The 13503-nt window shown below is 36.0% G+C and overlaps 1 protein-coding gene across 9 annotated transcripts in view; it reads left to right on the forward strand.

Moving 5' to 3' along the window:
• dmd (dystrophin) overlaps positions 1-13503 on the forward strand; it is a 248638-nt gene that overhangs the window by 148232 nt on the left and 86903 nt on the right. For all 9 annotated transcript variants that reach the window (XM_023329879.1, XM_023329880.1, XM_023329881.1 and 6 more), the window contains 3 exons: positions 137-265; positions 2987-3179; positions 3842-3987. In XM_023329879.1, coding sequence (XP_023185647.1) covers positions 137-265; positions 2987-3179; positions 3842-3987 — 468 coding nt within the window. The remainder of the gene's footprint in view (positions 1-136; positions 266-2986; positions 3180-3841; positions 3988-13503) is intronic.

The raw sequence follows: 13503 nt of genomic DNA on the forward strand, positions 1-13503 counted from the left end.
GGGGGAAACCTTGAAAGTAATAAAAAAACCACTGTATTAAAAGTGAATTTTTTGATGCAATGTTTTGTTAAATACATGAAAATAGAAGTCAGTTTGATCTAAATAGTGTTTTGTTTTCTTGTTTTTTGCGCTCCAGGTTTTGGCCTTTTACAGCTTGTATGAGCAATGTGAGCAGGCAGTGGACAGCAGTGAGAACTGGCTCAAGGTGCAGGCGCCTCCAGCGTCGGAGCCAGAACCTCTCAAAGTGCAACTGGACCGATGTCGGGTGAGCAAGGCGACAAGAGGTCCAACTCAGATGCTTTTCAGCCACCAAATACTACAAAGGGAATCTCACACTAAACTACAACAGCATTATCGATCTCTCTATCTATCGATATCTATCATTTTCTTTTCTTGTTCCTTGATCTTTTTTTACCTATTTGATTTTTTCCCTCCCCCTATGCACCTTGTCACAGCTTTATTTTGTAAGTACTTCACTGTCACTCATTCTCTTTGGCTTAGAAAACATTTTTTTCTGCTTTCTAGATCCTTTCTGAACAGCTGCATTGCAAAAACACAAAATCCTATTGAGTAATTTTGGTCTAGTTTCTGGTGCGAATACCTAACTAACTTACAAATAACTTCTCAGCAAGAAGCAGGAGTTTGATTTAAGTCAATAATTCCTTAATATTAAAGAAAAAGTACTAGTTTCATTGGCAGATTATTTAACTCATAAGACATTGTTCCCATGTTGTAAATGAAATAATCTGCCAATCGATTACACTACACCAAAAATACGCTAAGACTTTTTGTTTTTGCAATGTGAAAAAACACAGCAATGTTTAAAAGCATGAATGCTTGTTAAGTTACTTCCCTAGCTCCAGCTGCTAAAATTACAAATATTAACTCTTCTATTTTGTAAAATACAAAATAGAAGAGTTAATAAATGGAAGAGCTAAAATCCCCTATTTCGTAAAATACGAAATAGAAGATTTTAGCTATTTTGTATATTTCTATTTCTATGAAATAGAAATATCTTCTATTTTATCTTATATATATCTATTTCTATTTTCCTGGAAAATAGAAATAGATATATAATGTTCATAGATATTTCGTAAAATACGAAGTAGAAGAATAATTTGGAAAAATTCAGATCATCTGGCTGAAGAGGTCATGTTGAGAAGAATCAACTTTTACGGGAACGACATCTTTTGTGGAAGGTTTTTCCTCTCCCTACAAACTGAAATGTGCGTCTAACGGCCAAAAGGTACAAGAAGTGCAACCTCATCGACGACGGAGGCATATGAACTTTTTATGTACCAGCTTGATTATGTTTTGAATAATTAAACTAAGCGAATGAATTTGATGTCAGCACCATGGTAGGAAAGAGTGTTTATTTCTTTATCACTGCATTCAATCACCTTCCTGTTAATTACACTATTAGATGCTCATAAGCTGAGGATACTGATTGTTGCAGTTTTACAAGAGGAATTGATGTTTGTTGCTGCTGGATACAAGATTTCAGCTGCTCAGGGGTTTCATAATGTTCTTGACTCGATTCACCAAGGCACAGGGAAGCTGCACTCAACCCCATGTCGCTTTATTGATCACAGTGGCGTGAAGTGTTCTCTTGCAGTGTCACAAAATGTCAACCTGCACTGGCTAAACTCAGATTTTTGTTTTTATATTGATCATCCGAAAATTGAACAAAGGCAGTGTCAAGGTTGGGTTTTTTTTTAAAGCTTATTTAGTCGTTCTCGCTTTTCCTCCAACATTGAGATCTTCTACTGGATGCACAGTGTGTCAGAATATTACTGTAAAAATACAAAAAAATTACAAAAAGTTAATAATCACTAGTAGAGCTGAAATGATTAATCGGATTAATCATGACGAATCGATTATTAAAATAATCGTCAGCAAATTCAGTAAGTGATTAATCATTAATTGGAGTATACAGACATAAAAAAAGGTAATTTGCTGAAAAAACAACACCAGTAGTAATTAAACCAGAACTGTAAAAAAAATGAAATAAATTATACATTTTGCATTTGAGATTAAAAATAAAGTTTTCTGTATATATGTTCCACCCATAGCAATCAAATGGCTTAGTTTTAGCTTCACTTGGTTCAAATACAGTAAGAAAATTCATTATTTTTGCAACGCAATTATTAACCAGTTAATAGAAGAAAAAAATCACTCAATTAGCTCTGATCAAGTATTCACTAAAAGAATGCTGTTGTTGGATTTTAGGCAGTAAAATGTTTATTTTCTCATTTAAAAAAGGGATTAACTTATTTATTTGCATCTTTAAAATGTATTTCTAATATTGTAAGTATAATAAGTGATCAAATGAAAAATCTGCAGAATATGCTGATGGTTTTTATCCAATTAATAGATGAATCGTCAGAATACTTGATTACTAGAATAATCGTTAGTTGCAGCCTTAATGTTCTAACACAGAAAACAGTTCTTAAAGGTGGTAGATACATTTTTTAAATCTCGTAAAAGTGGTTTAGAATCCAGTTCAGTCCTAATTTGTACTTCGAAAGCTTCGAAAGCGGAAACTAAGTGTAGCATTGTTAGCAGCTGACGGTGAGCATGTTATGGAGTTCTTATAGTGTGTATTATATGTGTTAGTCGGCTTCATCACAATAGTTTTAAGCTATTTCTTTTACTACAGCAAAAATAGAAGGCTTAGACATAGATGTGACAATTTGTCGAGCTAAAGCTCATATTCACATCTAGCGTTCTTAAATGTAGCATATACAGTACATAGCTCACCAGATGTAGACAGTTACAACCAGATAGCAGTTAATCAGTTATGAATAAAGCAGCTAAAAATACAGAATCTTTAAGCTGTGCAGTATCTTATTACACCTCTAGATCTGATATTTCAAGGATTTAAGATTGTTGGGCATTGAAAGTTAAAATCCAGAACTTTACTAGATCCAACAATGTTCAGGTTTTTGGCTTAAATCTCCTCCACTTTACTCTGTTGTGTCGTCAGGAGGAGATTGCTCGCCTGTCCTCCCTCCAGCCCCAGGTTGACCTCCTGGAAAAGCGTCTGAAGGAGCTGAAAGACGAAAAGGAAGGCGAGGAGGACCCGTCTGCCATTCTGGATGCCGACATCACTGCCTTCAAAGAACACTACCACCAGGTGCTGGAGGATCTGCGGGCCAGAGAGAGGCAGCTACAGCTGGGTGAGAACGGAAAGATGGTTGTTAGCCGCAACTTGTAGCAAATTTCAGCGCAGGGTGAGCTGTAGACATGATGCTTTTAATCATTGATAACTCATGAACATAGTTGTCAGTAGCTGCGCAAAACTTTGTCGATATCCTCCTACCACTTCCTGTCATCTTCTCTGTGGTTTGCGCCAGCAGCAACATCCGGTTGTTGACTGTGTGAAGCTGAATACATCAGTTTTGATACAGCCTCATCCCAGGGCCAACCGTTTTTTACCGAAAAACGAGTTTTCCATTGAGCAAATTCATTTTCAAAATGCCAAATTGCAACTATATGGTCAATGTAAACGCAACTGTAATTGAGAAACAAAGGGAGACTGTTTTGATTGGTCAACTCACTGATTCATTGCCCGAATGTGTTTGTATTGGCTTATTGTCGGATTGGCTTTGGAGACACAAGGAAACAACAGAAAGGGCAGGAGTCCTTTTTGGCCTCTTGAAATGTTCTCGACAGCAATGACTCGATGCAATTTAAACAGACGTAGCATTTGCTTTTGTCCTGTAACGATTTTCAACCAAGCATTTGATTAAAAACACCAAGAAGATGGAGGACTGGGTGAGCTTTTCCTGCTTACAAGCCTTGACTTCCTTTCAGCCTCTCTCTTCTTTTCTGCTTGCAGTTTTGGAAAGCTTGCCCCCGGCTCGATATAAGGAGACCATATCTGCATTGTTGGCATGGTTACAGCAGTGCGAAGCCAAACTTTCCATCCCATCAACAGCTGTTACAGAGTATCCCATTATGGAGCAGAGACTCAAGGATCTTCAGGTACTCTGCGCACACCAGGACAATATGAGGGGAAAAAAATCAAAGGAGTTCAGCTTTTCGATGCAGCCATTTTAGTAATGACTGAAATTAAAGTAAGAAAATAATAAGGAATATATTTCTGTCTAGCTGTTGTGCCCAGCACTTAATGTACCACTTCATACATTTATCAGATTCATGAAAAACATAAATTTGGGGCTTTTAGTGCAATAAAGTTTCTTTTTCCCAAGTTTAAAGTTAAACTTTTATCAGAATCATTTATTATCCTATCGAAAAATCTGTTGCATACTGTCAGCAGGGTTTAAATTAGCATCCGCGGCTACTCAGATTCATTTAAATTTGGTCATGCTGCTAGCCAAAGTGATGGGTTTACATTGTTTAGTTTACAATTCTGCCTTTTTGACCACAAAACAACATGTTAAGAATCAAAGAAAACATGCTGCAAGCAGAATAATCAACAAGTTAGCGTTAGACTGCAGTTCTTCTTAACTCAGAGGTGTAAAAGTTGTGGCTCAGGGGTCATTTTTGGCCCCTGAAATAAATTTGTTTGGCTCACTGCAAGTGAAGGATGGTAAAGATTTGGCCAACAAAATACAAAACAATTACTAACCCCAAAAAATAGTTTTTCTTAATAACTCAACAGTTTTTTTTAATGTCTTGGATCTTTGATAATATACAGATTTAATAACAATTTGTTTCTTATTGAGCAGCTAAAACAAACACAAAGGAATCACAATAAACAAATTTATTGCATTTTTAATTTAATACATTTTTTAACTCGCTGTCTTAATTCATCCCTCAACAAAGGTCCTGAGTAGAGAAAGATGCTTGTTTACCTGAGTTCTTTGGAAAAGAAATAAAACTTTGATTATTTTAAGTTGTTTTTCAGAGAGTCAAATCTTAAAGAACATAAAAATAATACGTTTTTAAGCGATAAATGGTCAAATGTAGTGCGTCTGTCATGCCCACATCCAACCAGTGGATTATATCTTCTTTTTTTATGAACAGAATCAGATTTCTTTTGAGTATGTTAAATGAATCACCTTACATTTGGTTTGTTTTTCAATTACAATGTAAAAACTTTATTTATTTACCTTCAGGTGATAGGTTGATTAATCTATATGACTGAATAATAATGATAGTACGGCTGTTTATGTCCATTTCTCATCCCTAAAAAAACCCCAACATGTTGCTGGTTTGATGTTTCTGCCAAACTGTGGAAGCCTGTAATCACTTTTTTACTATAAGTAGTAACATTTTATCGCCAGCGGTGATGGCAAACAGCCAAGGCAGACAGCATGTAAAGAGATGCTTCCTGTTGCACTTGAAAGTAGCAGGCAGAGGACGGCAACGAGGGAGAGCATGGCGGCCATGCATCATTAGCCGAAAGCTTGATTTAAGCCTTCAACCTTGGGAGGAAATTGTGTGTGTCTGACACAACAGGACATTACCTATAAGTTCATTATGGGGGTTGTTAGGGGTGATGGATGGATTTTCAGCTCGTTTCAAAGAATGAGAGAAAAAAGAATAAGTGGAAAGATGAAAGTTTCAGCTTTTAAATGCTGAGATGCAACCAGAAATGTCTGGGTGAGGATCTCTGCACTCGGGCATTTTAGCGGGATTAAATGAGAAGCGTCTAAATTGTTCCTTTTCTCCCAAATAAATGCAAATTGTGTTCCAGCAGTGCTAAGTGAAAATAAGACAATTGTTTACTTGAAATGCTTTGCTAAGTGGTTTTTATTTTCCTCCAAATTATTCTTTTAATTACTTAAAAGAAGTTGCTGTTTTCACTCTTGTCTCATAATTAAAATACTTGGATAAAACTCTCTGAACAGCCAGTTGGTTTGTTTTAGTAATGAGGTTTGGTGGTTTGCTCCACTAGCAGAGCGTTTCCATGACAAATGTTCGCAAAACGCTGTCAGTATTGTGCTAATGTATTAGAAAAGAAAACAATTTTGCAATTTAAAGTTTCCATCAAAGAAGAAACTTTATCAAAATCACACATGAATATGACTGTTCACTCGATAAGTCATTAAAAATCATCCCCTCACTACTTCCTGCTGTCGTCTTCGTCATCAGTATGATCCCAAAAAAAAAACACCTCATCTGAGAGGCTAAACGTTTTATCACAAAATCAATATTTTTAATTTTTTTAATTTGCCGTGTTTCATTTAAGCAAATTTCTTTTCAAAATGTCAGATTGTGCAATTATGTGGTCAATAGAAATGCAATCACTGACGTAATCTGCAAAGTTGTAGAAATATAGGAATATACTTCTGTATTTTATGCGTTTTTGATTTTCATTAGCAATAAAAAATTGTGTAAAGAAAAAATTTTTTGTGCAATTTTCCATCCAGTTTTGTAGAAAGAAATTAGTATTTTTATCGCAGCATAAAGACTCCGTCAGCCTTGACACAAAACCCAACAAAGAGTAACACAATTTAATTCAGAACTGGTGTGTTTGTGAAGCCCAAACACCATCTTTGAGACAAAATCATAAATCATCTTATGAAATTTGGCCTTGTTTTTAGTTTGTATTTTAGCAGTCAAAAAGAAAATATTAAAATAAATCTATTTACTATGCAAACAGTCATCAAGATTCACACACCTTTCAGTAGAGAGAGAGAGGGAAATTATTTGTGTGTGTGTGTGTGTGTGTGTGTGCGTGTGTGTGTGTGTGCTATTGTTTTGCTTAAGCCCTTCATTTGGTAAAACCACTGACCTTGTTGGAATCAAAATGTTATTTTTTTAGTATTTACTTGGGTGATGCATCAGAAATGAACACAAACTTCTTAACTATAATTTCTCCAATGTTTTCTTCAGACTCTACAAAACATAGCAAAAAGAACAAAACAAAAACACTCCCTGGCTTTTTAACCAGGGTGTGTGTGTGTGTCTATCTACAGCCCTGTAATTACAGGAGGCAGATGAGCAAAATCCCACTGGAGCGAGTTGCTGTCTTAGTTTATCTCTATATCTACCAAGAAAACACACACACACGTACACACACACATATACGATCACACAGGGGTGAGAAAGTCATTACAATCCCAATTTTCATGCACAAAAGAACATTTTCTGACCCAACACATAACAATAATCTACAGTATATTTGCTTTCAAAAGGAAAGGCTTTTCAAAAGGTATTAGTCGCATTGATTTTTTTTTTTACATTTCAAATGAAGTGAAGATTACATTGTAGCTGCGTGCCTGTGTGTGTATGTCGGCTAAATTTGATAGCAGCCTTTTACTGTAGCCTGAGCTTAATTAGAGTAGCAGATAATAACTAGAAAATTTCGGAAGAAATTTAGCCGGGGCCTGCCAAGGCGCGCCCGTCGGGCATGGGCCCGGCGTCGTCGCGCCACAAATCGGCGTCGACGCCAAAGGACGCCGCGACGTGATCAGTGGCACGCGGAGAACCGCAAGAACGTTAAGCGAGGCGGACGTGCACCGTTCGGTACGATTTAAAATGTTGTCAAGGCTTTTATTTTGGAAGTTTTGTTAACCTTCATTTCAAAGGGCCAAACTAATCCCATGCGTAATAGTCCTTGGGTTAAAATAGTTATATAATGCTCAAAACACAAGTAGCTGATGTAAAAATATTCAAGGCTTTTATTTTGAAATTTTCAGTATGCTTCATTTCAAAGGGCCAAACTAATACCACGTGTAACAGTGCTTTGGATGAAAAAGTCAAATAAAGCCAAAAAGAGCAATTACGTCATGTAAAATTATTCAAGGCTTTTATTTTGAAATTTTCAGAATGCTTCATTTCAAAGGGCCAAACTAATACCACGTGTAACAGTGCTTTGGATGAAAAAGTCAAATAAAGCCAAAAAGAGCAATTACCTGATGTAAAAATATTCAAGGCTTTTATTTTGAAATTATTATTATGCTCCATTTTAAAGTTCCAAACTAATCCCATGTGTAACAGTGCTTTGGATGAAAAAGTCATATAAAGCCAAAAACAGCAATTACCTGATGTAAAAATATTCAAGGCTTTTATTTTGAAATTTTCAGTATGCTTCATTTCAAAGTTCCAAAGTAATCCCATGTGTAACAGTGCTTTGGATGAAAACGTCAAATAAAGCCAAAAACAGCAATTACCTGATGTAAAAATATTCAAGGCTTTTATTTTGAAATTATTATTATGCTCCATTTTAAAGTTCCGAACTAATCCCATGTGTAACATTGCTTTGGATGAAAAAGTCATATACGGCCAAAAAGAGCAATTACTTCATGTAAAATATTCAAGGCTTTTATTTTGAAATTTTCAGTATGCTTCATTTTAAAGTTCTGAACTAATACCACGTGTAAGAGTGCTTTGGATGAAAAAGTCAAATAAAGCCAAAAAGAGCAATTACGTCATGTAAAAATATTCAAGGCTTTTATTTTGAAACTTTTGTTAAGCTTCATTTCAAAGGGCCAAACTAATACCACGTGTAACAGTGCTTTGGATGAAAAAGTCAAATAAAGCCAAAAAGAGCAATTACATGATGTAAAAATATTCAAGGCTTTAATTTTGAAATTTTTGTTAATATTCATTTCAAAGGGCCAAACTAATACCATGTGTAACAGTGCTTTGGATGAAAAAGTCAAATAAAGCCAAAAAGAGCAATTACGTCATGTAAAAATATTCAAGGCTTTTATTTTGAAATTTGCAGGATGCTTCATTTCAAAGGGCCAAACTAATCCCATGCGTAATAGTCCTTCGGTTAAAATAGTTATATAATGCTCAAAACACAAGTAGCTGATGTAAAAATATTCAAGGCTTTTATTTTGAAATTTTTGTTAAGCTTCATTTTAAAGGGCCAAACTAATACCATGTGTAACAGTGCTTTGGATGAAAAAGTCAAATAAAGCCAAAAAAGAGCAATTACGTCATGTAAAAATATTCAGGGCTTTTATTGTGAAATTTTCAATATGCTTAATTTTAAAGTGTAAAACTAATCCCATGTGTAACAGTTACTGAGTTAAATCAGTTATATACAGCCCAAAGCAGCAAGTAGTTGTAAAGGCCAGTTCTCAGTCCTGATCTGTTTCAACTGAGGATAGATAGAACTACAACGATGCGTATTCGTAGTCCTAACCAGCAGCCAATAGCCTCTTGAGTTCCGTTGCTATGGCAAATAATGGTCTCAGCAGGTGTGAGCTCTGAGCTGTGAGCTCTCAAACACACAAGTGTGTTTGAGCAAACACACTTTACTGAAAAAAAGCATTGGAAACAAATCCTTCTTGTTCGGGAACCGTAATACATATTCGAAAAGCGTTTTAAGCGTATGACAGTTCAATGTGTCTTCTGCGATAGTCCCGAGATTCATATCTGTACCTCACTCAGAGCATTTACAGTGATGAGAGAAAGAAATGTTGTGCCCAGATATGAACCGAGGTCGGCTGTCACTCTAATATGAGCAAAAATGAGAAACTTTGGGTCGCTTAGAGGCAAATTGTGGACAAACCATAACTGGTATCGACGAGCCGTCTTCACTTTCGAAGAGATCACAGACGTATCTACAAAATGAAATTTGAATGGCATTTCTAGGTGAATTTGTGACGACACAGCAAATCCTCAAAAATAGGGTATTTCTAGGATTTTTCCCATTGAGTTATAATGGGGTTTTTTTCGTAGTTTTTTGCGAATTATGTCGCCATGTTAATCCCGAATCCCACCAAAAGTAATAGCTGGAATGGCGTGAATTTTCTGCACGTTTTGATACCTCTTTTGTAGGTGTGCACGCAGCGGTATGAGCCGCATTAACGGTTACGGATGAAAAATAAAGAATAACTAGAAAAACAAAATTTCTGAAGAAATTTAGCCGGGGCCTGCCAAGGCGCGCCCGTCGGGCTTGGGCCCGGCGTCGTCACGCCACAAATTGGCGTCGACGCCAAAGGACGCCGCAACGTAATCAGTGGCACGCGGAGAACCGCAAGAACGTTAAGCGAGGCGGACGTGCACCATTCGGTACGATTTAAAATTTTCTCAAGGCTTTTATTTTGGAAGTTTTGTTAAACTTCATTTCAAAGGGCCAAACTAATCCCATGCGTAATAGTCCTTGGGTTAAAATAGTTATATAATGCTCAAAACACAAGTGGCTGGTGTAAAAATATTCAAGGCTTTTATTTTGGAATTTTTGTTAAACTTCAATTCAAAGGTCCAAACTAATTCCATGTATAACAGTCATTGGGTTAAATCAGTTATATAATGCTGAAAACGCAAGTAGTTGATGTAAAAATATTAAAGGCTTTTATTTTGGAATTTTTGTTAAACTTCATTTCAAAGGGCCAACCTAATCCCATGTGTAATAGTCATTGGGTTAAATCAGTTATTTATTGCTCAAAAGAGCAATTATCTGATGTAAAATATGTCAAGGCTTTTATTTTGGAATTTTTGTTAAACTTCAATTCAAAGGTCCAAACTAATTCCATGTATAACAATCATTGGGTTAAATCAGTTATATAATGCTGAAAACGCAAGTAGTTAGCAAAATGCTAATGTTAGCATCATTGCTGTCACTAGCATGTGGGACATCACTAGGATGTTCTCTATAATGGACTTACTCCATTCAGTATACTAAACATGGCTAATAAGTCCAATAAATAGCTAATAGCTTATTTAAGCCAAAATGCTAATGCTAATGAACTGCCTTGCTGTGCAAGGCAGTTCCCTAACCTGAGAGAAACAGATAATGCAGAATAATATTATTGCACTGCCTGCGGCGGTGCACTAACCTCAGGGGCATGTTGAGGCTTTTATTTTGAAATTTTTGTTAAGCTTAATTTCAAAGGTCCAAACTAATCCCATGTGTAATAGTCATTGGGTTAAATCAGTTATTTATTGCTCAAAAGAGCAATTATCTGATCTAAAATATGTCAAGGCTTTTATTTTGAAATTTTCAGTATGCTTCATTTCAAAGGGCCAAACTAATACCATGTGTAACAGTGCTTTGGATGAAAAAGTCATATACGGCCAAAAAAAGCAATTACGTCATGTAAAATATTCAAGGCTTTTATTTTGAAATTTTCAGTATGCTTAATTTTAAAGTTCCAAACTAATCCCATGTGTAACAGTGCTTTGGATGAAAAAGTCACATAAAGCCAAAAACAGCAATTACCTGATGTAAAAATATTCAAGGCTTTTATTTTGAAATTATTATTATGCTCCATTTTAAAGTTCCGAACTAATCCCATGTGTAACATTGCTTTGGATGAAAAAGTCATATACGGCCAAAAAGAGCAATTACGTCATGTAAAAATATTCAAGGCTTTTATTTTGAAATTTTCAGTATGCTTCATTTTAAAGTTCCAAACTAATCCCATGTGTAACAGTGCTTTGGATGAAAAAGTCACATAAAGCCAAAAAGAGCAATTACATGATGTAAAAATATTCAAGGCTTTTATTTTGAAATTTTCAGTATGCTTCATTTTAAAGTTCTGAACTAATACCATGTGTAACAGTGCTTTGGATGAAAAAGTCAAATAAAGCCAAAAAGAGCAATTATGTCATGTAAAAATATTCAAGGCTTTTATTTTGAAATTTTTGTTAAGCTTCATTTTAAAGGGCCAAACTAATACCATGTGTAACAGTGCTTTGGATGAAAAAGTCAAATAAAGCCAAAAAAGAGCAATTACGTCATGTAAAAATATTCAGGGCTTTTATTGTGAAATTTTCAATATGCTTAATTTTAAAGTGTAAAACTAATCCCATGTGTAACAGTTACTGAGTTAAATCAGTTATATACAGCCCAAAGCAGCAGTAGTTCTAAAGGCCAGTTCTCAGTCCTGATCTGTTTCAACTGAGGGTAGATAGAACTACAGCGATGCGTATTCGTAGTCCAAATCAGCAGCCAATAGCCTCTTGAGTTCCGTTGCTATGGCAAATAATGGTCTCAGCAGGTGTGAGCTGTGAGCTCTGAGCTCTCAAACACACAAGTGTGTTTGAGCAAACACACTTTACTGAAAAAAAGCATTGGAAACAAATCCTTCTTGTTCGGGAACCGTAATACATATTCGAAAAGCGTTTCGAGCGTATGACAGTTCAATGTGTCTTCTGCGATAGTCCCGAGATTCATATCTGTACCTCACTCAGAGCATTTACAGCGATGAGAGAAAGAAATGTTGTGCCCAGATATGAACCGAGATGGGCTGCCACTCTAATTTGAAGAAAAATGAGAAACTTTGGGTCGCTTAGAGGCAAATTGTGGACAAACCGTAACTGGTATCGACGAGCCGTCTTCACTTTCGAAGAGATCACAGACGTATCTACAAAATGAAATTTGAATGGCATTTCTAGGTGAATTTGTGACGACACAGCAAACCCTCAAAAATAGGGTATTTCTAGGATTTTTCCCATTGACTTATAATGGGGTTTTTTTCGTAGTTTTTTGCGAATTATGTCGCCACGTTAAGCCCAAATCCCACCAGAAGTAATAGCTGGAATGGCGTGAATTTTCTGCAGGTTTTGATACCTCATTTGTAGGTGTGCACCAAGCGGTATGAGCCGCATTAACGGTTACGGAAGAAAAATAAAGAAGAATAAAGAAACACTTTCTCCGACAATAACAATAGGTTCCTGCCATTGCTTTGCATGGCAGGCCCCAATAATAATAAAGAAACTTTTCTTGGGAGAATAGCAATAGGTTCCTGCCATTGCTTTGCATGGCAGGCCCCAATTAGGGATTCATCCTGCATGCTGATAAGCTATTATTTATTCAGTCCAACTGTTTCTCCTCTAGTAGCCTATAGCTCTCATTATATGGGAAATAAATGAGTTTTTCCTCAGGTATGGGGTTCTTATTTCTATTCCCACACCCTTTTTTTTTTAAGAAAACATAGATTAAAGACACCAGCTGAGATAAATGAAATCATGATCCGGATGGATTATGACAGTGAATCCACAGCTCCTTAAAGGATTTATCACGTCCATAATTCAGTCATTAGACTCAACAGCATCCACTTTCACGAGAGATTTCTTCTTCTTTTTTTTTGCAGTGCAGGGATGTAAACAGGAAGAGGGGATAAACGACTTTGAGTTGATGTTCATTAAATCTGCGAATAGTTTCCCCCTGTTGTTCAGTACAAATGAATTTCACAATGTGAACTCGGTTATAGAAAAGAAATTGACTGGAGACATGACATTCACAAAATATTCCGCTTGTGTGAAACGGGATTATATTGAACTGCGTGACATAACTTTATGAGAGATGTTATCTGATTTGATTTTGTGGCATTGCTTAAATATGTCTGGGACAAACAGAAGGTCTGCATTGTGACGTTGATGAAGATTTCTCAGGAACTTAGTTTAAAAAGAAAAGGAGATTGAGAGCTACGGTATTAAACTCAGCAGAGTTTCCAGTTAACAGCTGTTTTAGTGCTTTGAACGCATTTAAAAACAGCCTGGAACCTTTGAGAAATTCAATTATTATCCAAAAAAAATGTTTCCACCTGAATAAAAACATTTTTTTCTCCATAACCTTGGAAACAGTCCCATTAAGGATCAGCACCTCAGCCTGTTTAAAGGCAGCCT

The sequence above is a fragment of the Xiphophorus maculatus genome, chromosome 24 (genome assembly GCF_002775205.1).
Source record: "Xiphophorus maculatus strain JP 163 A chromosome 24, X_maculatus-5.0-male, whole genome shotgun sequence".
In the NCBI taxonomy this organism is placed as follows: domain Eukaryota; kingdom Metazoa; phylum Chordata; class Actinopteri; order Cyprinodontiformes; family Poeciliidae; genus Xiphophorus; species Xiphophorus maculatus.